Consider the following 26,619-nt stretch of genomic DNA (forward strand, 5'->3'; position numbering starts at 1 on the left):
AGAAAAATAGGCACTCAATGTAATGAAAATAAATTCTGTCTCTGCTTCGGAAAGGATACTCAAGCTGGGTAATGTCATGCCAAACTAGCATTGCCAGTCTAGTGTTCGCATGTTCTGTTTTCTTCAGAACCAAGTGATCAAAATCTGTTCATTTCTTCAGTCATTTCCTTCCTGTGGCAAATCTTTCTTTATTGCAAATGTTAGCCTTGTAGTTCCTAGCAGAATTTTGCTTCACTGTTTTGATACTCTTTTCAGCATGTTAAGATGCAGCTCTTTCCCCTCTGCTGTCTCTCGCTTTCATCACTTATTCTCCAGCTATGACAGTCTTAACTGTTAATAGGTATTCTAACATGTATTGTCACCTTTTTTGTCTAATGCTTACTTCTCCTAAATTTTCAAAAGGGAATTTTGAGAGATAAGATTCAAATTAGACCATTATTGGGTTCTCAACATTTATAAACCAGTTAGTATCACATTTTACTGTAGCATTGTATCATACTTTGGACCAGAAGGAACCCATAAATATCATCTCATTAAACTCTCCTGCCGTGGTCCAGGGACACATTCCATTAGTCCAGGTTGCTCAAAGCCCCATCCCACCCGGCCCTGGACATCTCCAATGATAGGGTGTCCACAAGTTCTCTGGGCAACCTGTTCCAATGTCCTGCCACCCTCAACAGTAAAATATCTCTTCCGTATGTCCAGTCTAAACCTCACCTCTTTCAGTTTAAAACGGTTGCTCCGGATCTGGACACAGCACTCCAGATGAGAGCAGAGTAGATGTCGAGAATCCCCTCTCTGACCCTGCTGGCCATTCTCCTTCTGATGCAGCCCAGGACATGGCTGGTTTTCTCGGCTGCGAGCTCACATCCAGTTTCTCATACACGAGGGACCCCAGTCCTTCTCTGCAGGGCTGCTCTCAATGCCTTCATCCCTCAGCCTGTACAGATGCTGAGCATTGCCTGGAGCCAGGTGCAGGACCTTGCACTTGGAGCTCTTGAACCTCCTGGGCCCAGTCCTTAAGCGTGTCAAGGTTCCTCTGGATGGCAGCCCTTCCCTCCAGTGTATCAACAGCACCACTTGGCTTGGTGTTATCCACAGGCTTGCTGAGGGATATTACCAGCCCTCCTATCTGTGTCATTAACAAAGATGAATGATGCTGGTCCCAGTATTCCCCCCTGAGCAACCACTTGTTACTGATCTCCATTTGGGCATTGATTTTTTTTTGACTGCAATCCTTTGGACAAGGCCATCCAGCCTGTTTCTTATCAGTTGAGCAGTCCATCTCTGAAACCCATATCACTCCAATTTAGAGACAACAATGTTGTGTACACCTGGGTCAAAGCCCTTACAGAAATCCAGGTAGGTGACATCAATTGCTTATCCCTTATCCATTTGCACATTCACTTGATTGTAAAAGGTTAGACCAGTCAGGCACGATTTGTCCTTTGTAAAACCATGTTGTGTGTCTCTAATCCCCTCCCTGTGGATATCCATATGCTTTGTCATTGCTTCCAAGAGAATCTGTTCATTTTGTATCATTTTGTCACTTTTCTCTCTTCATTTATTGATATTTCTTTGCCTTTTGTGACTTTCTACATTGTTTTCTAGAATTTAGATTATAAGGTCTGTCAGGTCAGGAATTCTGCCTCTCATTTCCACTGCAGCTCCTAATGGGATTTTGTATACTTACAAATAACCTTTCGAGATGTTTTTGAGGCCTTCTTCAATTTGTCAGTGGAGATGCTCAGATGCAGAGTAGCTTTAATAAGTTTTTCATTTAAAAGTGGTACTGTATTTTTTTTTTTGAGGTTTGGCATGTGCACGTATGCACATATGCACACATATTGTTAATACTTAGTGGTTAGTATTAGTATCCATTTCTTGATGGTAGATACTGATTACTCTAAATGTTTGTTTATTTTTAACACTTTCAAATCTAGCCACAAATCAGATGGCATCAATGCCAACTCTACTTTTGTGTTATTTAATTCACAGCAAAGATTTTTTTAAGTGGCAGAACAGATTAAACAGCTGGAACAATCTTACTTTTTAAAGCCTGCAAGGGTTGCAGAGGTTCTGCTGTGGTTCTGTGCTGGCACTTTTTTTTCCCCCCCTGATGCTGCTGTTTTGTAATGTGCAATGATTGGAGTGCAGAACACATAATTAAATATTGCCACTAATTGCTGTATGAAAATAGCACTGGAAAACAAGGGCTTTATGATGATGAAATGCATGTAGTTTTAGTAATTTTAAAATAAGTTACACATGTGATTGGCCAATCTTATAAGCTTACCAGCAGTTGACTTCTTTGATCTCCAGAACAAATTTTGATGGCAGCAGAGCTTTATACTGAACGAGAGTGAAAAGTAATTGAGGATAGTACTTCAGTGTTTAACAAGCTTTAAGATCAGATTTAAGATCTGATAAGCTTTGCTGTTGAAAATGCGATTCAATTGTATTTAGAATTAATCTTGTAGATTGCATAAGTTTCAGTTGCTTAAAAAAATCCCAGGGCTTTTTCAGTTTTCTTTTGTTAACTCAAGGTGTTGTAATTGATAAATCAGAGCTGTGTCTGAGTGGTACATGATGTTTTGCAAATAGGTGTTTTTTTAATGCTTTTAAATGGTGAACTTTTGATGAATTGGCATTAAATTCAGAGATGTAGATATATAAAATCGGATTAATGTATGGAGTTTATGTATGCTGTTAGAAATAGCATACCTTGGTTAAGTGTTGTCCCCCTTCTTCTTAGTGACTAGTGTAACTGAGTCAAATTTAAGGTTATTCCTAGTATTAAAAGATAAAGAAATTATAGTCATTCCTGTTGGCCACACAATACCATCAGTAACAACCAACTGTACCCCTCTTGTCCTCTGAGACAAAGATGTTTCCCTGCGGAACACCAACTAGGCATCAGTCTCTCCTGAGCTTCCTAAAGGCTTTAGACCTGGGTGATACTGAGGAGGAGAAGAGAGCTCTGTCTTAGCCTCCTGTGGGGGTGGATTTGCTGTAAGGAGACAAGAGATGTTGAGCAGATCTCATGATTTGGGTTTGTGGGCTTGGGTTATTTCAGCTCTGGCTACAGCAGGTGTTTCAGGCTTTCAGTCCACAGAGGGGACAGAAGCACAGAAAGGAGAAAATTGGGCTTGATTGAAAAAAGTTTCTTCTCAATTTCATTTTTGGTGGGGGCAGAGGGAGGATTGTTTTATCTAATATATGATCTCTTTTGATGCCATTTGCAAATTTAGCAGAGCCAGTGTTTCCTGTGTCAAGGTTTTGGCTCTGCACTTCCAGTTGACTGATAACTGGAAATTCTTTCAGTCCTTTCTGACTTCAAAGCTGTCATTTGAGTAAAATAGCTACTTTTTCTTGTTAACATTTTTTTCTTCATATTTACAGATAAATCTTTCCTCTTGACCTTTTTTTGGCAGGTTAAACATACCAAGCTATTTTGGTGATCTTGTTTACCTTAAGCTTTTCTATGTTTTCTTCAAAGTCTTTTCTACACGTGTTTCTGTTAAGCTTCCTTGTCCTGTGTTAGTAAATGGTTTGTCATGTATTAAATGGTATATGTAGGTTATTTTTATACCAAAAAAATATTAAAGTTTGTGCCTTTTCTGGGAACACATTGCTTAATAAACTGTAGAACTACAATTGCTGCCTTCATATTGTTTTACTTTGTGTTGTTTGGCAGCTGTTAGACACAGATAATTCTCATCCACGGTCAATTGTAGTGCATAGGCTTCCACAGTGTAATGGAAATGCTTGGTACTCTCTTCAGTGTTTCCCCTTATCTGGTAATTCTGTTGAATTTTATTCAGTTTTTAATATTAATGTCTTGATGAAAATGTGTGAAATCATACCGGTAAAATCAACGTGGTGGTGGTTACTGGTGGCTAAAATGTTTTCATGCAGATCTTCGACTTTGGTTTTACAAACAAGTGACACAACTGTAAACAATTTCAGTAACTCCATGCCTTAGTAATATGCTAAATTAGGCCTTGGGTCCTGAGTGTGATATCTTCCTGCACAATTTTTGAACCTTAGCTCTTCTTCGGAGCTTAAAGAAAGCTTCAGCTAATTAATACAATTAAATTGTTCTGTACTGGCATTAAAAAAAAAATTCTTGCAATTCCTGGTTTCAGTGGCTTCAAGGTCTAATTGATTTCAGCATATTTACCTGAGCTTCCGTGCTTTATTTTACAGTTTATGTTGCTTTAAGAAAAGTTTACTGTTATCTTTTTTGGTTTTGCTTTTTTTTTTTTTTTAATAGGATGAATGTTACCAAGTGAGACAAATATTTGCTCAGAAACTTCACAAAGGCCTTTCTAGACTACGGCTGCCACTAGAATATATGGCTATTTGTGCACTGTGTGCAAAAGATCCCGTGAAAGAGAGAAGAGCTCATGCTAGGCAGTGCCTTGTGAAGAACATAAATGTCAGAAGGGAATATCTGAAGCAACACGCAGCAGTTAGTGGTAAGAGAATAGAAGTTGCTTTTTGCTACAAGTGCTGTAGTTCAAATATAAGTGTGAGTAGACCGAAAGCATTGATAGCTGTCTGTTTTTATACACAAGAACCACTGTAATTTGATTTGGAGGTATCTATTGAAAACTGAAAATTTTCTGATTTTCTTTTGTCCAGATTTTCTTTTGATTTTTTTTTTAACAGGCACTGCTGAGGTCTTTGAATATTGTTAAAAACTGTGCAGATGCTTATGCCTAAATATATTGGAGGAGAAGCAATTTTCTAAGGCAATTATGTGTTTGAACTTAATAATGTTAATAATGTTCTAAGTGAAGTGACAGTGATTAATTTTACTTCAGCAATTACTAATAAGTAACTTTAATACATAAATGCTCTACTAAATAGACTGTCCTTGCAATACTGTATTGAGTAGCATCTTGTGTTATTCGTGCATTTGTTGGCACTTCAGGATGCGTTTATGCCATTCTTTATTCTCAGTGCCAGCAGTCTGATCGTGGGAACGCTTTGGAAGTTATTATGGACTCATGTCAGCTATTTTTCTTTTATTAAATCAGTCCTTTTACCTTAAAGCTACACACATACAGTATGAAGGGCACTTTTTCATCCTTTTAGCCTAAACCAGACCTGTTTCATGAATCTGATCTCTGAGATGCTGTCAGATAACTGACTTCCTTCTGTGTTTGTGAATCACTTTATATTAGCTATGTCAGTCTTTCTCAGTCCCCTTAGACTCTGATCAGAGAATAAGTCGGCAGACAAATCCTTCTGTGTATCATCAATTAGTTAAAGAAAAAGTGGTATTTTGCCACTCAATAACATGTAAAAAAGAAAAAATAAATTGAACAAACATCTCAAAGTCATTTTAAGACTATTCCTCTTGGAAGGTGAAAACTTTTTAGTTATATAGACAGAAAGCATAAGAATTCTCATATGTTTAAAATAGATGCTGCAAAGTTGCTATCAAAAATCTGTGGAAGAAATTAGGAAGAACCTAGGTGTATGGGATTTTCTTTATCCAGTAGGACCTCAAAGTGGGCCTCATAAATTCTTTTCTTGCTGAAATAATTGAGTGATGCCTTTGATTTGACATATGCTGTAATGAATGAAGAATCTGGATTAAATACAGACTACAGGATTTTTTGAGGACTACAATCTTAACTTCATGCCATTCAGATCTACCAGTCTGAACTTTCAGCAAATATAAAGTCTTGAACTGTTTGTATCCTAAAATATCCATATTAGAGCAGTTCAGCCGAAGCTCAGCTCTGGAAATAACACAATATTTAAGTGTGTGTCTCCCTGTGCCACTGTCCCTGCTGACCATGCAGTAACTCAGGGGGTAATGATGATAGTGCCTCCTTTGGCAATGTGCATCTCTGATTATTCCAGCTATTTGTCTGAACCTATAAATGTGTGATTTTGTGATACATTTTGTCTCAAAAACTTAATATAGGTGAGGAGGATATCTGTTGAACATTTTGGGGGCATTTCAGCTTTTGTTGAAAATACGGTAAATTTCTGTTTACCCTGCCCAAGGAAACCTTTCTAAGGACTGGTACCAGACAGTAAAATGCCTTTCTTCCACACAGACCCTTTATAGGCTGGCAGGATAATTATTCTCAGCCCTCTTAAATTCTCTACATGCTATTCAGAGTGGAAGCCACTCAAGAAGAGACTTATTTTGATTGTGTATCTGTTACTAGTTTCATCTGGGTAGAGACGTGCCCTGCATAGGAATCTTTATGTTCTCATGATGGGCTTTTACTTGTAAGTCAGCAAGCAGAAAAATTACAAGAGTAAAGGTTAAATTTTTTTAACAAATTGTCTTCTTAAAAGCTCTTAAAGGACTCTTGTGAAGGGTTTTGGCATATTGTAGTTTTATGTGCTGGTAGGAAAGCCACCCTACCTTTCAGATAGTGCCTTCTTTCATTCAAGTTCTAATTTTTTTTCTGTTTTTTTTCTTACTGTTTTTGTCATGACAGGGGTTAGATATAATATGTATCAATATTTGTTCTTTTCCTGTTTTGTCTGAAACTAGTTCATTTTATTTTCCAGACCCAGTTGGAATTATTATTATAGTTATATGAGAAATTGCCCAAGGCAGGAAGTTACTAAAAAACTGAGTTTATGAGCTCTTGATGAGCATTCTATTGAAGTTGCTAATTAGGACAAATAATAGTGGGTTGGTTTGTCTTTGGCATGTCTAAGGCAAGCAAATTTTGCTAGTGTTCTGAAGTTGTAATTATGCTTTTTCCTTCCCTGCCACATCTTTATTTTTTTGTTTAGTAATGTGAACAGCTCCTGGCTAAAATGCAGGACAGTGCTTGAAAAGAAGTAAAGGGTGTTTTTGAAGTTAATAGTGCAGTGTCAGTTGAAACAATAAAAACTGCTTTGCAAATCAGACTGAATTTCAATTACATAAATATGGCTTGAAATAGAAAGACATTGGGTGATTTTATGTATTATATATATTTTATGTAGGCTGTGCATTACCCCTGTTTATACAGACCTCTAAGAAAGGGATACAATTAAGAACTTGACATACGCATGACAATTATTTTGTTAGTTTTGTAAAATCTGCAATAATGATGTGTTTTGTTTGATGTGCACAATATTTGTCAAGCACATCTCATATGAATACATATATTGGAGGTAAAACTGTTAGTGTTCTAATGAATTTTTAAATAGTTTTGAAATATTATTAGTGTATATAATGATTTGCAGATGTTTGGACATATTCATAACTGAATATGGGATAGGTAAAAGTTTACTGAAAGAAGATTTTCCAGACTTGGTCAAGCATTTACTATTGCAAAATATGATTTCAAAAGCAGAGCTGGGAATTTTCCTTCTTTCCCTTCATGTGTACATTCAAGTCACATCAATGCTATGATACTGCATTTGCCACAAGCACTAAAGATCCGATGCTTGTGCCATAGCAATATACATGGAATACCAGGATGTCTTCCTTTGACCATTGTCTTGCTTGTTGCAGAGGGCACAGGTTTAGTAACTTGGGTGTGCTGTGAGTCCTCCAGCTTCACTCAGGCACCAGGCTAAAGAGAGCAGTGTGGATGTTTGCTGAAAAATGTGGGGTTTTTACTTTTGGTGTACAACTTGTCCATCTGTTGTCCTTGCCCCTTAGGAGATGATCTCTGAGGTGCTGGAATTCATGCTGTGTGGTGTTGGTTGGGTCAGGGAATTTGTTACCTTATGGGAAGTGTATTTTGTGATCATAACTCTGGGAGGGCATTTGACAATAACCTTCACTTTTTGAATCCCCAAGGGAATTGGGACTTGACTTTCGGACTGTCACGATGGAGGAAAGACTTTCTTGCAATCTTGCTTAGGATTCCAAAAGTCTCAGAGAATGCTAGAAAACTTTTTGAGTGCATTGAATGTCATGGTAGAGTTGTGCTGCTCTGTTTAGGTGGGACTGAGCCTTTCAAACTCAGTGCACTACCACTTTGTTACAGCTTTCATGTGACCTCCTACTCCTCTTGAAACAGATATTGTGGCAGTTTGACTGCACAATGCATGCAGAAAGCCTTTGTTTGTTCTCTTGACAGCAAGGCTGGACCCTGCAATGTCCAAAGAAATAGTAGCAGCTTATCCTGCAGTTGTGCTGGTCTCACATCTTGCAGTCAATGTGGATTTTGTGATCCATCCTCACTTCTAATTTTCAAAGCCCTTCAGAATACAGGCTTTGAACTGAGGAAAGGATTGGGAGTAGGAGGTGACTGTAGCTGTATCTCAAGGTAGCTAGAAAACAAGCAGCCCTGAGTGAGAGATACTTAAAATCTTAATTCTTGCACGCATGAAACATGTGCACATCAGCCATGAAATGGAACATCATAGAGAAATCATGTGTTTGTACCTTACTGCATGCTGACCTCAAAATTTGCCCCCTCCTCTTTGGTAGAAAAGCATGCTTCTTGCTGTGTAATTTTTGATGCATCTTTCTTCTGCTTTTCAGAGAAACTGTTGTCACTTCTACCAGAGTATGTTGTTCCTTACACTATCCATCTTCTAGCTCATGACCCAGATTATGTCAAAGTCCAGGACATTGAACAACTCAAGGACATTAAAGAGTAAGACCACTTCTAACAGTGTTATTTCTAACTTTATTCTAAGTGAAATTTTAATTCATTGTGGTACCCTGTTACAAAGTGTAGTGTGCCTAATGATGCCACTTACTTCTGCAAAATACTGAGAGAAATAGTATAGATGCTTTTTTAGTCTTCTATGATATTTTATAGAGGAACTCTTCATGTTCTGCTCATCTTCCATTTCATTTTTCCAAAAGAACTGTTTTCTCAGAGTTAGACTGGTTCAAATTCATAATACTAGTAAAAGCTGGACTAAATCATGTCCTCAAATGTGCTTTTTAAAAGAATTTCTTTTGTACTTTGATTCACGTGGGATACTGCATTTCTCTTGTAGGTGCTTGTGGTTCATACTGGAAATATTAATGGCAAAAAATGAAAACAACAGTCATGCATTTATCAGAAAAATGGTAGAAAATATCAAACAGACTAAGGATGCTCAAGGACCAGACGATCAAAAAATGAATGAAGTAGGTGATACTTTTTGATTGGAAATTGCATTTAATTCTGGCCTGCTAATGGAAAGGAGTTGCTTTTTTGTTTATACACCAACTTCAAAATGCCTTTCAACAGAACTGTATGTATGAAAAGATAGTTTATGTACTGTAATGATTATATTTATTGTGGTTTAGATGGCAGTTATTTTCCTGTGCTTCAGTATTTCTTGCACATTTGCAAAGGAGTCGCAATAGATTTCAGTTCCTCTGTTTCTGTCTCAGTAAGATTACTTTAAATACAGTAACTTTAAATAGTTATAAATTATAAAATTTACTGTTTAAATCATCCACTAAAGTGTTTTTTATGATTTCGTTTTTAAAGTGCAAGAGTAGACTTAATAGAGGAAGAAAAATACATTAGACATCTTTGGTGTGTATTGTAGTACATGTATCAAAGCCTTTTTTTTTGTGGTTTTAGCATCACATCATATCCAAATTTGTCCCTTTTCTGCTTGTCCCACAGAGTTGTGTTTTGGGTAGTGGGTGGGATGTGTGTGCTCATTTGATTAATTCTGTCTTAGAAACTAAGGGAAGCACTACTTCTAAGTGTAGAAAGACCATAAAAACCATCTGTCTTCAAATGTTAGACTTAAATGCTTTTGCTTTTACAATCTGTATTTCAGTATCCTGAGAGACACTGAGATGCAGGCTAGTGTTAAATGTTTGGGACGATGGCTTTTAAAATGTGATTTCTTGTGATCCTGTGCACAAAAGATACACTGTCTTTTGGCAAGATTTTCAATGACGTTCTAAAGTGTTATTTGGTTTTTAAATTTTATTATTTACAGAAACTATATACGGTCTGTGATGTAGCAATGAATATCATTATGTCAAAGAGTACAACATACAGTTTGGAATCCCCTAAAGACCCTGTACTTCCAGCCAGATACTTTACTCAACCAGACAAGGTATACTTTGGCATTTAATTTTTCTTGAGATAAGTCTGTTTAAATATTTGCTAGTAATTCAGGGTTGTTTTTCCTAAATTTTTCTTGTAACTTGAGACCTCTCACTCTTATATTGTAGTTGAGAATGTATGTATATGTTTTCATAAATATTATTTATATATTTTTACACACCAATTTCTCTTCCTTCCTACTCCCATATTACTGTTCTAGTTTAAAAATTCAAAAGCATAAATTATGTAAATGAAATCTTTCAGTGCAATCTCCAGAATGTATCTCTATCTATCTCTTGGGCATTGATTATTGTTGTAATTGTCCCCACCCCCTTTTTTAACAGAATTTCAGTAACACCAAAAATTATCTTCCTCCGGAAATGAAGTCTTTTTTCACCCCTGGAAAGGTAGGTATGGTGTGGGGGGTTGGGGTTTGATGCTGTGTTTGGGTTCTGGTTTGTCTTTGTTTTTGGAGTGACAGTTTTGTTTGTTGTCATTGTGGTTTGTTTTGTTGTTGTTGATTTGTTTTGTTTTTTAAATAAAACTAGGATGTGATTAATGGAACACTACATTTAAGAGAACAGATTGTTTCTAGGTGTGGAGAAAGAGATGGGTAAAGACTGCTGCTGTCTATGTTGGGTGATGGCAACAATAAGGAAAGCTTGTCTTTAAAAGGAGAGAGTCCCAAAACAACCCATAATATTTGTCAAGTTTACAAAATGGTTGACCTTTTTAGATTGTATAAAACTACAATGTTACATACAAAGTGGCAGCTATGGAAAACTTGAACAGAAATTAGTTTAAAAGTCATTTAATAATTAATCTTTATATCAAATCTTTTTATCAAATAATAATTAATCTTTGGCAAAGCTGAGTACCATTTTATGGTACCTAACAAGATAAGTGACTGTTCTTCAGTTTTAACTTGTTCTTTCAGAATATGCATTCTACTGAACGGCAATGTTCTTTCTTCACTAAAACTAAACCCAGGTACTCTTTAGGATAAAACTAAAATCTGGTAAAGGAAGTGACAAACTGTGATTTTCATCTGGATTAATGCATCCTGCTCTAGATGACAAAACATTAATTTGTTTCCTTGTGAAAGAAAGAAATTGCAGCATCTACCCTTAACTTTCCTAATGAAGCGTTAGCTGTCAGCTGGTAACTTAATAATGAAGGAGGAATGCAAGCTAGGAAAAGAAGCAGATTTCTTTCTGAGAAATTGAAAGTCAACTTTTATGGATTGGAATAGATCATCATTAAAATTCTTTTGAATTCTAAGCTAACTTTTATATTATTTTAGATTTCTAGTGCTGGGTACTCTAGCTCTTCTTGTGTTGTTTTGAAACTTTGTAACAAACAGGAGAGGTGTATTTGACCACCAGAATTTTCAGTTTCTTCACTATCAGGAGAGGAACCTGAAATGAAAGTTGGTCTGGGGAGTCTTATTTTTGCAAGTGGTTTGGGTGGATGTTAGTGGAGTGGATATAAGCAGGGAACACTGAGGGCAGGAAGGCTGTGAGTGAAAGGGAGGAGCTGTTTGTGCAGGCCCTCTTAGTACCTCCTTAGCAGAAAGTCCAGTTCAGTGTGAATTTGAAAATCTCTTTGCTTTTGAGCTCTTTCAGCATACACTGATTAAGTTCTAAACTAATAGGTGTAAATTGTTAAGCTGGATTTATTTCTCCAAGGTTTATTTTTCAAAAGCATATGCTATTATTTTTTTGTGCTCAGTGCAGAATGAATCTTTGTAAGCATAAAATTCCCTTTGGCTATAAAATTATAAACAGAACCATATTCCATGGTCTGTGCCTCTGAAAAAGAAACACCCAAGGCTGGTATGATATGCACGTTGAACTTTTTGTAGCTGTCACAAACTGCAGACATAGCTAGAATCTAATACTGAAGGAGAATATGGATAATGAGAAAGCAGGGAATGGTCTTCAATTCAATGTTTTTGTACATGGATGTTTGGCATTTTCTTTAGGGGTAATTGAACACTTCGAACTCTCTCAAAAGTTAGTATGAGCTGGAGGCGTTCAGCAGGTCTGAAAGATAATCCAGTTAAATTAATAACCTGAAGCTCACCAGTGTCTGGAAATTGTGGCACTTATTGAAAGCCTAACATTTTTAACTATGTGCAAGAAATATCAGAGTCTTTTCCACAGTATTTGGCTTCTGGGATTCTCATTTATTCCCAGTTGAAACTAATGTGGTTGCCAGTTTAATGTCCCCTTTGCTCAAAGGGTTGTCCTGCTGCTGTTTCTGCTTCGCTGGGCCAGGTGCTTTCCTGATGCAGATAGGGAGCTGGTTCAGGCAGATAAATCAGCAGAAAACAAATGGCACACAAAGTGCCTGACTGCACGGTCCGGTGAGCACACAGCACTGCCAATGAGAAGAGGACAGAACCTCAGGCTAGAGAGAAGAATACCAGCTTTGGTGGTAGCTAGATATTTGATTGCAGCTCCCTCAGCTTCCTTCTGGTGTCTGTTGTAGCCTTCCTACGAAAATGTTTATCACTTTGTGTTAAAATTAACATAATGATTGCAGAAAGTGAAATCTGTGAATATTTTAAGTATAGTACATGTTAATAATATCTGAATGTGTAGCTTAAAATAAAGGAAATATATTTTTGGTTTCAGCCCAAAGCAGCCAATGTTCTTGGAGCAGTTAATAAGCCTCTTTCGTCAGCAGGCAAGCAGTCTCAGTCCAAATCTTCACGAATGGAAACTGTAAGCAATGCCAGCAGCAGTTCAAATCCAAGCTCTCCAGGAAGGATCAAAGCGAGGTTGGTAGACAACAAAGGATCTTTGATATTTCAAATATTTGTAATGGAAACTTTGAATACTTCTATAATGTTTTCTAAGGAAAAGACAGAATTCTTTTATCTTACATTGAAGTAAAATTACAGTACCATATTGGTATAACTGAAACCATGAATTTGGCTTTCTAACTCCAGAAATAATTTTTCTTTTTTAAAAAAACAACCAAAACTAACAAACAAAAACCCAGAATCAAATTACATCCAGAATTGGCTGAAGGAGGAAAGGAAAGCCTCATATGTTTTCATTTTTTGAGGTCAGGGTTGGGGTTTTTTGGGGTGCATTTCTGGTAGATAGATGTATCTCCCCCGTGCATATAAGTGTGTGTGTGTGCATGTGCACACACACAGCTGCAATCCCTGGGAACCTGGCTGTAATGCCACAAACACATCCCACCCTGGGAGAACTGGTAGGCCATTGTGGCAGTCCTGCATGACTTCCTCCTTGAGTCAGGCACTTTGCTGGACTTCACAGACAAATAGTTTTGGATTTTAGATTAGTTTTGTGATGCTACATAAGTCATCTTCTAGTTATCTATCTTTAAAAGTCTCAGTTACCGTATATTATATTCATTTTTTTTAAGTCGCACTGTCATTTGTTTTGTTTTTTTCACTGACAGACATTGCATAGCCTCCACTAGTTGTATTCTTTCTACTGTTTCACATTCTTTCAAGACTGTTACAAAATGTTATGTTTGAATTTATGACTTCTCATTTGGTACTTCTATAACTTTTAGTATATAGTAATAATTTTAAATGTAGTGCAGTGTTTTACAAGAAATATTTCTCCACTAGAAAGTTTGCAGAAAGGCTTATTTCTTACTAGTCATGCGGGTTCACATGCTGCACTGTGTTACTGGCTCCAGATTCTTCTCTATATCCAGCAAAATCTGAGATGAAATTCTAAAAAATTCTGCACTCACAGCCTAACACGTTCTATCATCTTCATGATCTCTTCAGTTCATTTAAGTTAAAGGGATCAGTGTTTTGGGTGGAGATGCCAAAGATCAAGAGCAGAGACAGGAGTGATTCAGGATGCACGATATTTCCAGTTCAGTCTGTCTGAATATATAAAGGCAGATTTGCATCTTTTGCGAGGCTGTATAAAACCTAAGATTCCCATTACATCCTAGTTAATACAGATTGTGCCCCTGGAGAAGTGAGAACATCTTTCACTCAGTATGCAGTGCCCAGGCCAGGGAGTGGAGTTTGTGTGTTTGAGTACCACTTTTCATTTTGACATATAGTGTATTTATTTTCATTTAAAGATGTGCACTGGTATTTAAAAATGTTGCTTCTGCAGATGAAATGAAATGATCTGTGTATTGGCTTTTGTGCATTACCTTTTATCTGTGGGTCTCAGTGTTTTACATATGAACGAGGCATTGTTGTCCATATTTGTTTGTAGAAACTGAAATAAAAATAAAATTGCTGCTGCAAAAAGCAACAAAAAAGCAGTGGGAGATTTGAATTGCTGTTTTATTGCCTAAACCTCACCATACAAAAATGTGCATGCTTTGGCTGGTCTGTCTGTGGAAATCTTTGACGGCTATAGGGAAGTGTAGGCAATTGTATGCAAACACGGGTCTCTTGCAACTCACACTCTTCTGTTTCAAAAGGCTGCTTATCTTTCCCTGTGAAAAAAGAAAATTAAACGTGGTTTATGATCCAAACATTTGTCTTGAGACTTAGATGATGTGGCTTGTGATACTTGGTATCTGTATTACCCACAGTGAAAGGTTCCTTCTGCCAAATTGTTCTTGGTTTATTAATAGATTTTTTAATGAAGATTGTTGTCCTTATATTTTTAATGATTGCCCAACATATTATAATAATGAGAGAAATATTTATTTATTTATCCTAGACTTGACAGTACTGAAATGGACCACAGTGAAAATGAAGAATTCACACTGGCTTCACCCTTACCAGGAAAGAAAACTGACAAAAGGGACGACTCTGATCTTGTAAGGGTGAGCTGTTGAAAATGAATGTGATGATATTTGAGATCATTCAAAAAAATATGATGAAACTAAGCAGATATTTTAAACTACTTGGAAAATGTGTTTAGAGTTGGATATGAAAATACAATTTAAAAAAGGCTCTGTTTCTCACAGGATCATATAGGTTGCAAAAGACCTTTAAAGGTCATCAAGTCCAGCCATTAACTCAGAAGAGTGAACTCCACCACGAAATCATGTCCCTGAGGTTACTGAGGCTTTGGAGAGTGGTAGTTTCCTTACTAATTCTTACCAATGGATTTATATATATATGTAGTTCAGTAATAAGAAAGGTTCCTAATGAGGATGTAAAACATTTGGACTCTCACTCAGATATAGTGCTTTAATATGTAAAAAAAAGTTGTAAGCAGGCTAAATATTACCTTAAGCAGTATATATATCTGTATCAGAACAGAGAAAAATAAACTACTGAAGAAAATTATAATTGTATTGTAGTTCTAAAAGCAGGTCAAATAAAGTAGTAAGAATTTCCCATACCACTAGTAAGTTCACTTCTTTGTGCCTTAATAGACGTTGACAGTCTGTACATTTTGTAGTATTTGGAATATGCATGAGAAAGTAATAAGATCAGATTTGCTAGAATTGGATTTTCTTGGATGCATTAAAGATGTCCTGCATCTGATGTCACTACTGCTTTCCTTTTACTGTCTCTGACATTTCTCTTTTCTCTCATTGTGTTATGCTGGTGCGTTTTTCTAGGTTGCTTGGGACATAAGCTGCTCACTAAAAATTCCTACACTTTTGCTTGTCTTGAAGTATTAATAACTATCTTATACTGTGGGAAAAGCAAACCACTTAATAACTAAATAAGAGAAATCTGGAATCCCTTGTCAAAAAAAACCCCAAAACAACACTTCTGTAAACCTTAAAGTCTGAGAGTCCAGACAGCTCCTGGCATGCAATTCGTGTTTAGAAGCATTAGCTTGAACTGGTAACTACTGAGAACTCAGTGATAAAGCAAATACGGGTCAGTGTCCTGAGTACTTTTGAGAGCATCATTCCACTTTGAATCTGTGAGGGAGTTGCTCAAGGTCATGGATTCAGAACTCATTTATAGTTTTTTGGAGATGGAGAGCAGATTACAGCAAGCATTGACTGAGAAGCAGGATTTTGTTATGTTAGACGGAAGGGCTGCCATCCAGAGGAACCTTGACAGGCTTGACAGCTGGGCCCAGTGGAACATCAGGAGGTTCAAGAGCTCCAAGTGCAAGGTCCTGCACCTGGCTCCAGGCAATGCTCAGCATCTGTACAGGCTGAGGGATGAAGGCATTGAGAGCAGCCCTGCAGAGAAGGACTGGGATCCCTTGTGTATGAGAAACGAGACATGAGCCAGCCACATATGCTCGCAGCCCAGAAAGCCAACCGCGTCCTGGGCTGATCAAAAGGAGAGCGGCCAGCAGGGCCAGGGAGGGGATTCTTGATGTCTCCTCTGCTCTCACAGGACCCTCATCTGGAGTGCTGTGTCCAGCTCTAGGTCCCCCTTAGAAGGCAGACATGGAGCTGTTAGAGCAGATCCAGAGTGAGACTATGAGAATGATCAGAGGGATGGAACACCTCTGCTAAGAGGAAAGGCTGGGAGGGTTGGGATTGTTGAGCTTGGAGCAGAGAAGGCTCTGGGAAGACCTTATTGCGGCCTTCCAATATGATTGGGGCATATAAGAAGACTTTTAGAAAGAAGACTTTGGAGAAAGACTTTTGACTTGTCCTGTAGTAGTGGACAAGGGGCAGCAGTCTTAAACTGAAAGAGGTGAGGTTTAGATTGGACATAAGAAAGGGATTGTTTACAGTGAAGGTGGTGGGACCCTGAAACAGGTTGCCTGGATTAGTTGTGTATGCCCTATCATCCGTTAGATGGGGCTATGAGCAACCTGGTCTAGTGAAAGTGTCCCTGTCCATGGCAGGGGAGTTGGAATGAGATGATCTTCAGAGGTTCCTTCTGATCCAAACTGGGTTTTTTTTAGGCTTGGGTGAGTTGTTTTGCTGCTCAGAGCAAATGTTGGTACAGCTTTGACAAAGGTGACTTGGCAGCTACCATTAATTCCTGTGCTTCCCTCTACAGTTGTAAAGTCAGGCTGCCCACTGTGTTCTGTATTAGTGCCTTGCCAGTGCCAGCATAGGAGCCAGGCATAAGCACCCTGCAGCTCACAACAAGAGCTGAAGCTACAAGCTGGCAATTCTCGTCTTTTTAATATTTTCCTATTCGTAGAAATGCAGTTATGGATGTTCTGTCCTACTGTGTTGGACACAGCACAGGATACAAATGAGGAAGGCCATACACACTTCAGGGTTTTAACTACTCACCTTTGAAATAATCTTTCCCCCTTGTCTGGTACTTTAAATGTAGGTGTGTGTTTATATTTTTGCAAATATTTTTGAAATGGATATGGTAAACAGTCTGAGACAACTTGTGTAATTGGAAGACTCTGTCTTGTTGGAGGAAGCTTCTACATGTGACTCTTTAACATGGCTGTTTAATTTTTTTAATTTAATGGTGCGATCTTGCCTTTTCAGTCAGAGATGGAGAAGCCTAGAGGAAGGAAGAAAGCCACTATTACAGATTCAGAAGAGAAGCTAAGCATAGATGACTTGAATAAACTGGGTCAAGAGCAGAAGCTTAGAGGTAGTCAACGGGGAAGGAAGAGACCTGCAGTTGTATCAGAAGCCGATGAAACACAATGGCAAGAGGAAAAAAGGCTAAAAGAAGACGTGATAGAAAGTGAGGATGAGCAGAACAGTCCACCAAAGAAAGGGAGAAGAGGACGCCCTACCAGAACAAATAATGGGGCAGCACCAAAGGAAGAACCAGTGACAAAGTCATCAAAAAGGAGCAAAAAAAAACAACCACCAGCAGCTGCAGTGGAAGAGGAGGAGGAAGAGGAGGAAAGGCAAACTGAAAACATTGAACAAAAGCCAAAAGGCAGGCAAAATAGGACATCAAAAAGAACGCAGCAGAGGTAAGTCAATTTTTTGTAAGCTGTGTATTTTTTGTCTTTGGACATAAGTTATAACTTGATGCTTTGCAATTTGGGTCTTCCTTAAAACAGAGCAGAACCATCTGAAACTAGTACAGTTGAATCAGCACAGTCTACGCCACAGAAAAGACGAGGAAGGTCATCACAAACACCACCAGCACAGCAAAAAAAAGTGTAAGTGTTCTAAATCTGTGTTTAGTGAAAATTAAATAATGCCTCTGTGCCCCCAAGCAAACCTTTACTGAAAATATTTCAGAATACTGTAGTTGACAAGTTAAGAAAATAAATTGCTATTGTTATTTCTAAAATGTTTTCCTTAGCTGCTTCTCCTAGGGCATCTCACAACAGAGCAGGAGGCTGTAAGTAATTCTAATGTGCTCAGGTAGCATGTACATAGCTTTGCTTTTCTAGGAGAAAAGTCAATAAAGCATACAAAGGCCTTGAAGATAGGGCTTTATTAGGACTTAAAGGAGAGGAAAGTAGCCCTGTTTGTTTTGGATAGCGAGGAAGAATCAAATTGTTCCCGTGGTGAAACATAATTGTCTAGAATTAGGTTCATTCTGATTCTCCTTGAATTAATGTTCACTTTCTAATTTGTGGCCTTCTTACTATCCACTTGAATAATTTTTATGTGAATAAAATATGTTGTGATCAGTGAAGGGATGTAGCTTCTGAAAATGGAGGTGCTTTAAGTTCCCAAATGAAGGCAAATTCTGTCATTGGCTATCTTCATTTTCTTGTGCCTGCTGTAGGAAAATACAGCTATCTGTACCTTTTCTATACATGTATAGATAATATATGTGAGCAGATGTGCACAAGGGGTTATTTGCCCACTTGTATCAAACTGCAGCTCATGGAGAATATTGACTTTTCCAGAACCTGATATAAATTCCTTGGGGCACTACCTGGGGACATCTACTGTCTGACACTGCTGTATGTCTCTGTTGTCTTTCTGGCTTCTGGGCTTAGGTAGCAGCACATTGCTCTTCCTCTGGCAGTGTAGGGTACTGACTTGCCTTATACCAGGGATCTTCCCTGCAGGAGAATCTTGCCTGAACAAGCTTGTACCCTCATTTCATTTCACTCCAGACCACAAGATCTGGAATTTTGCACACACAACATCCTGACCTTTCCATTTACCTGCCTCAGGTCAGACCTCTGCTTTTCCTTTACTCTATAACCAAAAACACAGGACCCAACACTGGTTGGTTACTCCTGAAGTCAGTGCTACACATGCAGTAGACCAAGAGCTGGAAACTGCTACTGCCGTGCAGGGAAGACACACCAACAAGTTAATGTTGGATGATGTGCTATGTGGTGTTTGTCAAAGATGCCCTTTACTAAATATTTAAATAACTTCTCTTGGTGAAGTTGGTATGTTTCTTTACTCCATTTTAAGCTGACAGTAAACTATATCACTACCCACAATCAGTAACAAGCACGGCTCTCGTTCACATGTGTATACATTTTTTCTGTCAAGGGAGCCCAAGTAAGTTGTTTCAGGGTTCAAAGTTGTTGGGTCGATTCTAGACCTCATTTAAAGAAAAAAAAAAAGAGTGGGTTGTGTTTGTTTGTTTTATCAAACCACCCACATTTTGACTGTTTTTTTTCCAAATCTGCAGGAAAAAGGTGAGGCAGTAGCCATTTCTCAGTCTTCAAAGTGCACTGTAGTCAAGTCTTTCTCCCTCATCTACATCACTTTTAATTGAAGGAAATTGATAGACTGAGCCAGCATTGTGTACCGCAAGATAAAAATATTTATACCAAATGCTTAAAGCTTTCTGGGCTCCCTGGGAATGGATTTGGCATAAGAATTTGGGATTTTGCCTATGTGGTGATAATGTATCCTGTGGGTGGTAGTGTATAACCTATTTGTGATAGCAAATTGGGTTACCAGTCAGCTCATGTGAACAGGCTTATTTTTGTGATATGTGAAAGGAAGACCCTAGCTTGTGAATAACTCTGCTGCTTCCTTTTCGATTCCATTGCTTCTATTCAGTCTTGGAAGACTTGAGTTGGGCTAATTTGTGTTAAGGGACGGCTTGTTCGTTGGTTTGGAAATACTACAACTCCTATGCAGTTGAGAGATTTTAGTTTGTCTGAATTTTAGTGGTTCTCAGGATTGAAAATTCCTACCACTTTGATGTGATGGCATCAGAGTGCGATTGTTTTGAATCTGTGCCCCCAGTGGAGTTGAAGTCTGTCTCTTGTGTGCTCGGAACTGAGTTTCCGGTTTCATTTCAACCAAAACGTCACCAACTTTGGGTGCACCAAGACTGCACCTGCAGTAAATGGGATGATTCAGTGATTTGATTCTGAATTGTGCTACTGTAATGTGGGTGCAGCTGTGGATACGTCTGTAGCTGGCTTTTTTTTAGAGGCAAGGGGTGTTGGCTGATTCTCATTTTAAGCAAATGGGTGCTTTTTGCTTGTGGCACAAATCCCATAACCAGCACAGTTTAAGATATTGTTGACTGATTGTTTTTGATTGTCCTGATTAAGGTATTGTTATAATGGTTATCCCTAAGGTAGCTTGGGAAGATTTGCATTTAGATTCATTATAGTGTTAATTTCATGAGCAGCAATATGGGTTCTTCTGGGTCTGAAAAAACATAGATGTAGTTATTCAAATTAGTTGTGTAAAAAGTCCTGGAGAAGTAGAGTACATCTGTTCATGGAATTGAATAGAGAGAAAATCAACAAACAGTATTCAGTCTCTGGCTGCTTGGCTTTTCTTGTTTACTGGTTAGTGTTGTGTCAACCTATTTTGGCCTGTATTGTGGCACTGAAGAGAAAAATCTGCCATGTCTGTAGAGGCAAAATTGTTCAACTTAGAGCTCCTGGCCCTCTATCATGGAACAATTTTGTTTTCAAATGGTGTTGTCTAGCCTCCTAGTTTCACTTCAGTTCTGTGCACGGATGAAGTAGACAGGTATAGAAGACAGCAGCATTATATAACATGAAATGATAAGGCTGCTGTTTTTGAAGTGCAATGTTTGCTCATACAGTTTGTACATATTGCAGATGTGCTGTGAAGGTGATCTTTTTTTTTCTTCTCCTTGCAGTCGTGCGGGACGTTCTAAACAAGCAGCCAGTAAAGAGAATGAATCCAGTGAAGAGATGGATGTGTTTCAGAGTGGTTCACCTGTCAGTGATGACATTCCCCAGGAAGAAGTAATGGAAGAAGAGGAGGTTTCCACAATCAATGTAAGAGAAATGCCTGAGCTTTTCTTAGTGAGTCTTTGTGGTGTCCTCTGTGTATTGATGATCAGAGAATGACCTCTGTTCCTAGAATGACTTCTCCCCTGTTTTCAGAACTTAAAACTTCCTCCTTTAAAATGAATGGGGTGGTTGTCAGCTGCCACTGTTGTGTAGTGAAGCTGCACTGTAGTTTCCCAGAGAAGCTGCATTTCTTAGCAAATACCACTTTTTGTCAAGTATCTTGAAGTTTCTGTTCTATGTAGCCTTTCTTATCTGTATGTCAGAATCGTGTAGCATCTAGCAGGAATTATTTTCCAGCTAACTCCTGCCCATCCTTCTCATCTAGATTTTAATAATGAATAAAGCTTCTTTATACAAAACAGACACACAAAATGAATAGTACTGGAAAATAAGCATGGAGTCTTGGAACAGAATCCTAAACTGATCTCTTCCTCTTACCAGTATATGTTAAAATGAGTTCACTTCTATATTTATTTCCTTCAAATACATTGGCAATCTTAGTAGTCATACTAAAACCGAGAATGCCTTCACACTTTCAGATACATCTGATGGTTGGAGCATCTGAGTGTATGAAAACTCTGAGAAAGGAAACTGCGTTGTTGTGAATTCCTTTAAGAATGTGGGCTCAGTAACATCGAATGTAGTTAGGTCCTGGTCAAAGACTGACACTTGTACTTGTGACAAAATGAGTAATGAACGCCACTGTTTATGGATACTCAAACACTATTGAATGAGCCTGAGCTTTTTTTCCATTATAAAGTGTATTTGTTCTTGAATTTTTCAAAAATTTTCTGTAAAAACATTTAAAATATCTTTTCTCCAAACAGGTCCGTCGCAGAACTTCCAAAAGGGAAAGACGATGAGTGAGCTCATAGTTATCAGCCTTCCAGGTGAAAGCTTTGAAGAATGCGTTTAATATAAAGCTTGAGACTGATTGAAGCTGTTAGTGCACAAATGGGGTTGCTGAAGAAAAGACAAAACCTATTTTACTGCCCCTGCATTTGCAGTCCATAGGTCACAAGCTTTAGCCACACACATGTTGATATCATTAACTGTGGATTTTTGTGAAGTGTAATGTGCGCTGGCTTTGTAGACATATGAACTAAAGAAGAAAACTGTAAATAGTTCTTTTTTTAATGTTTCTGACTTATAAAGTGCTTGTATAGCTTTTATCTGCGGCTTTAAACTGACAGTACCCCACTGTTTATTGGATCGATTGATTTAAAAAAAGAACAGTTTGTTGAAAATTGATCTCAAGCAATATCTGTCAGTGTTCGTATTTGTACTCTTGTTGACATTTAACTGTGAAAAACAAGTCAGTTGAACAAATAGTGCCACATTCTTTTGCCACTATTTGTCAAGGAGAAGAAGAGGAAGAAAAAAAGTCTTTGTTTCCTTCATAAATGTAACCTAGTGTTTACCTTCAGACACCTACCTGTCATCAGAGGTGCTGAATTACTTTCTTTTACAGTTGAACAATATTGGATAGAATAATATAAGAGATGCAAATTTGGAAAGAAGTTTTGTTTTACACCTCAGTATTGATGCCAGACTTTTCTGGACTTGTAGTGGCATTGAAAATTCAAAAAGGATTTAAAATATTTTAATTTTAAAAGTGTGTTATTAAATAATGTACTGAATACCCTACCCATTTTATCTTCCCCTATCAGTTTTTATTAATCTACTGTATCAATAAAATTCTGTAACTGAGTTTTTAATAGTCTAGTATGTTAATGTGTATAGATATTTCCTCCTGAACATGATGTTCACAAAGAGCAAATTATTACTACATTATAATATGAAATCTGATATATAAACATTAGTGAAAATACAGTTCTTATTACAATGTAAAGTTAATCACAAAGAGAAATTTTATTGATGCAGTGTGTCTTTATAAAGCTGTTCTTGAGAGCCAAGTGTTTTGTATTTTATAGTGAAGTTGCATGTTTATGAAAAATGTGCTGAAAATGGGATGTAATGTTTTTTTTGAAACTCGTATCTAGCAGTAGTATATGGTAGGTTGCCTCATGAGAGATCCTTTTATTGAGAGTTTATTGTACCTTTCTGTTTTGTTTTTATTTTTTGAGCCAAATTTTTTTGGTATGAAGAGCTAAGTTTTTGTTGAATAACCAGCTGTCAATTATTACAGTCAAGGTATTCAAGATTTGAATGAAGCTCCATTTTTGTTTTGTGCTACAATAGAGAGAGGTTGGTTTGTGTTGGGTTTTTTAGTTTTTTTTGTTTGTTTGGGGTTTTTTTCTAGTTATAAGCTGAAAAAAACCAGAAGAAACAAAATACATAGAGCAGTATCCTGTATGCAGTTTAACAGTTTACAAACTGTCTTTGAACCAAAATATATAAGTTACTATATCCTGCTTAGCCAAGCACACATCATAATTTCAGGTGCTGTTCTCCCTCTGGTTCCCTACAACACATGAAAAATCAATTCCTAACCTAAGAAAATTTTATTTCATTGAATAATGGAGCATTTTTACATAATCCGTCAATAAATAAGTTATTGTTGCAAGGTTGCCTGTAAAGATTAGAGGAAAGGATAATACTAAACCACGGATTTTCTGATTTCCAAACTGTAAGATCACTAATAAAGCAAGCAACCCTTAGAATTTTTTCATTATTCATTTTTTTTGGTACCACTAGGAAAAAGTATTACAAACTCTTAGATTATCCTGCCTCATCTTAACTTTCCCCCTCTTCCAGTATTCAGCTTTTCAACATTTATACCTATAGATACGGGGGAAATGCTGACTAGAAAGGCAGTTGTGGTTGATATGAATTGACTCTGAAATAGTTGGCACAATGGAACTGGCTTACTTATGCTTCAGCAGTGCAAATGCAAGTTGTTGAGGGTTTTTTATGGTATAAAATGATTGAAAGCTAGCTTTGTATTTTCCTCTTTGACAGAATTGCACTGAAAACATTTATGGAAGATGTACCTTTAAGTCAATTTTATACAAAAATTGAAAAATTAATGCCGAAACTGCTGCAGACTCTTGAGGCTTTATGTGCATAAACATGGTTAGGTTAAACTTCATGGAATATTGATGCACCATTACCAATCATAATGTTTATTGTAAATTTAAACTATAGTTTTGCAATTTAAATGTTGATTTCTTGGGTAATAATGTGTAAATCATTATTTCTTGAGAAATAGGCACAGCAAATATGTCATTCTTATATTCAAACCTCTTCTAAGTTCATTCTCATCTCATAAAGAAAATGAATATTTTATGTACTAACATTTTGAGATCTGCGTACAGTAGCTACAGTAGATTATAATTATGTATAAAAGATAAATTGCTAACATTCAGTTAGCATGCTCTTCTGCAATGATAATGTTAAGTTTATAAAAATGTACTGTATTACATTAAAAGATCAAATTGAACTCGCTGTAACAATTTCCAGTATGACATTTTTGTGAGATTACCAAAGTGTCTTGCTGTATTTTGCAGCAAATAAAGCTTTTGTTACATTTCCTTTTTTTGCTGCAGTGCAACAGGAAACTTTCAGTGATCTGTAGTTCACGTGCAAAATCCAAACAGAGATTGTGATCTTTAGTGTTTAAAAATAATTCACTGATTCCAGAAGCATGGTGGTTTTTTACCTGTCACAGACTGAGATAATGAGTATTTAGGGCTAGATAACCAACTAATAGGAAGGAAACATGAAAGTGTTTCAAAGTTCTAATGTGACTATACTGTTCCACCTCAGATAATTAGAATTCTGTATTGACTATACTTGACTCTGCCAATTGACTTTATTTTCTAGAAAAATTGAACCCTTTTTCAAATATTTTGACACTTGCTGTTTTGCCATTTGGATCTCTGTGAACAAAAATATTAGTTTACAAAAAGATACTAATATTAAAGACATTTTCACCAAAAATGAATATGCTCAGTTTGTGAGTAACTTGCAAAAAATTCAAGTCTTGAAGCGTAAATACATTATTCTGGCATAGCATTTGTCATCTGATACTCTAGAAAAGGCACCACCAAACGTGAGAGGGGTGTGTGCAGTTTTCTTGCCGCTTTTATTTGCATGTCTAGGTTTTGACAGATTATCCAAGTCTGCTTTTGTGAATGCACATGGTAGGTTTTGAATCCTGCAAGTTTACTTATCATTCATATTTATCCCTATCACTCTGTGGGGTTAATTCCTAAGTGCAGTCATCCTGTGCAAATACGAGTACGAACCCAAGAACGTTGTTTGAATATGCTCATGATTGTACACGCAGAGGATACAAGGATCTTAAAACAGGACACCAACAAAATTCTGAGTTTGTGGATGGAATAATTTTACAAACTTGCCTTTTTTTAAATAGATACAGTGTAGAGATGGATACATCTCTACCTTATCCAAGTAGGTGCAGCACATATTTTACAAATACTTTTTTTAAAGAGACACATTCAGGGATGCCGCTGTGTTTGATAAAGGCTACATGTCTACAAACATGTCTCAAAAAGGCTCATGTCCACAAACACACATGACTAAGATGAGTTCTAGATGGCCATTCTGCTACTCTGATGATTCTGTAGTGACCAAAATGATAAAATTCACTTGACCAAGACCAGTCGTCCATCAGGAGTAGAAGAATCTGAATGCGTTCTTTTTTCCTGTTGTTCTTACAGACTGCCATTCCAGTCTTTGCATCTATGTTGGATGTTGCCTTTACAAAAGATGTTTACTAATTTAGGTGCAATATCCTAACACTAACTAAAGCGACTTCTGTTCCACAGACAAGCAAACTTCCTGACATGTCAGTAGGTTTGCCCCACATCCTTAGGATGCCCTCTTCATTGCATACAGTACAGCCTCTGCTATTTTGCTGATCATGGAAAAGTAAGAAGCTGAATGTTGACAACCAGCATAGAAATACAGAAAAAACCCTGCACACGATTTGCTTTGATGTTCTTCAGATTCTGCTGTCTAAAAGATTTAATCTCTTCACAGTGGTCGCCAAGTGCCATTGTATTTGTGTGGGCAGGAGAAACGTGGTCTTGTACAGTGTGTACAGCAATGAAAAGGTTTCATGCTTGCATTTTTTTCAGTGCCTCAGTACAGTCATTGATGTAGCTTTTAGTAGCACTTTCATTTCTGTAATGAGGATGTATATTGTATATTCTTTTTGAAACAGCAGCATCATATCAATGTAAGAAGGAAGAAAACCTCGAAATACAGATTTCTATCCCTGCAGATAAGTATTTCGGCAATCATGTAGTATGTTGGAATTACTTTAACATACAGGTTCTTTAAAGGGTGGATAACATGAGGTGTTTGATTTGGCTAGCTGTGTTTCCCATGCTTCCCTTCACATATATAGACACAAAGACATGCAGTATTTTGCAAATCAAAGTAGTGTTACTGAACACTGTTCCTGCTTGCTTGGAAGTAATTTTGTTATTAAAAAAGAAATCGCGTGTCACAAATTTGTTAGTTCTGAACAGATTCAGTGAGATGATGGCTTCAGATAATATGTTCTGTAATATTGTGTCAGTATTGTTATTTTTCATTATTTTTCTATGGGTAGAAGACAATTGCACAAGTTATGACATGCAGTGTAAGAGAACATGAGAACTTAG

The 26,619-nt window shown here is 37.3% G+C and overlaps 1 protein-coding gene across 4 annotated transcripts in view; it reads left to right on the forward strand.

Annotated features, from left to right (window-relative positions):
- The window catches only part of PDS5B (PDS5 cohesin associated factor B), a 101,735-nt gene extending 76,810 nt beyond the window's left edge, over window positions 1-24,925 (forward strand). For 2 of the 4 annotated variants that reach the window (XM_063394778.1, XM_063394779.1), the window contains exons 25-35: window positions 4,277-4,481; window positions 8,468-8,582; window positions 8,935-9,067; window positions 9,883-10,002; window positions 10,337-10,399; window positions 12,632-12,777; window positions 14,675-14,780; window positions 17,340-17,782; window positions 17,873-17,974; window positions 20,866-21,007; window positions 21,850-24,925. In XM_063394778.1, the coding sequence (XP_063250848.1) occupies window positions 4,277-4,481; window positions 8,468-8,582; window positions 8,935-9,067; window positions 9,883-10,002; window positions 10,337-10,399; window positions 12,632-12,777; window positions 14,675-14,780; window positions 17,340-17,782; window positions 17,873-17,974; window positions 20,866-21,007; window positions 21,850-21,885 (1,611 nt within the window). In that variant the 3' untranslated portion in view covers window positions 21,886-24,925. The remainder of the gene's footprint in view (window positions 1-4,276; window positions 4,482-8,467; window positions 8,583-8,934; window positions 9,068-9,882; window positions 10,003-10,336; window positions 10,400-12,631; window positions 12,778-14,674; window positions 14,781-17,339; window positions 17,783-17,872; window positions 17,975-20,865; window positions 21,008-21,849) is intronic. The other 2 variants (XM_063394780.1, XM_063394781.1) reach the window with 2 other exon arrangements.
- The last annotated feature ends 1,694 nt before the right edge of the window (window positions 24,926-26,619 follow it).

Source organism: Prinia subflava, chromosome 3 (assembly GCF_021018805.1).
Source record: "Prinia subflava isolate CZ2003 ecotype Zambia chromosome 3, Cam_Psub_1.2, whole genome shotgun sequence".
Taxonomy (NCBI): domain Eukaryota; kingdom Metazoa; phylum Chordata; class Aves; order Passeriformes; family Cisticolidae; genus Prinia; species Prinia subflava.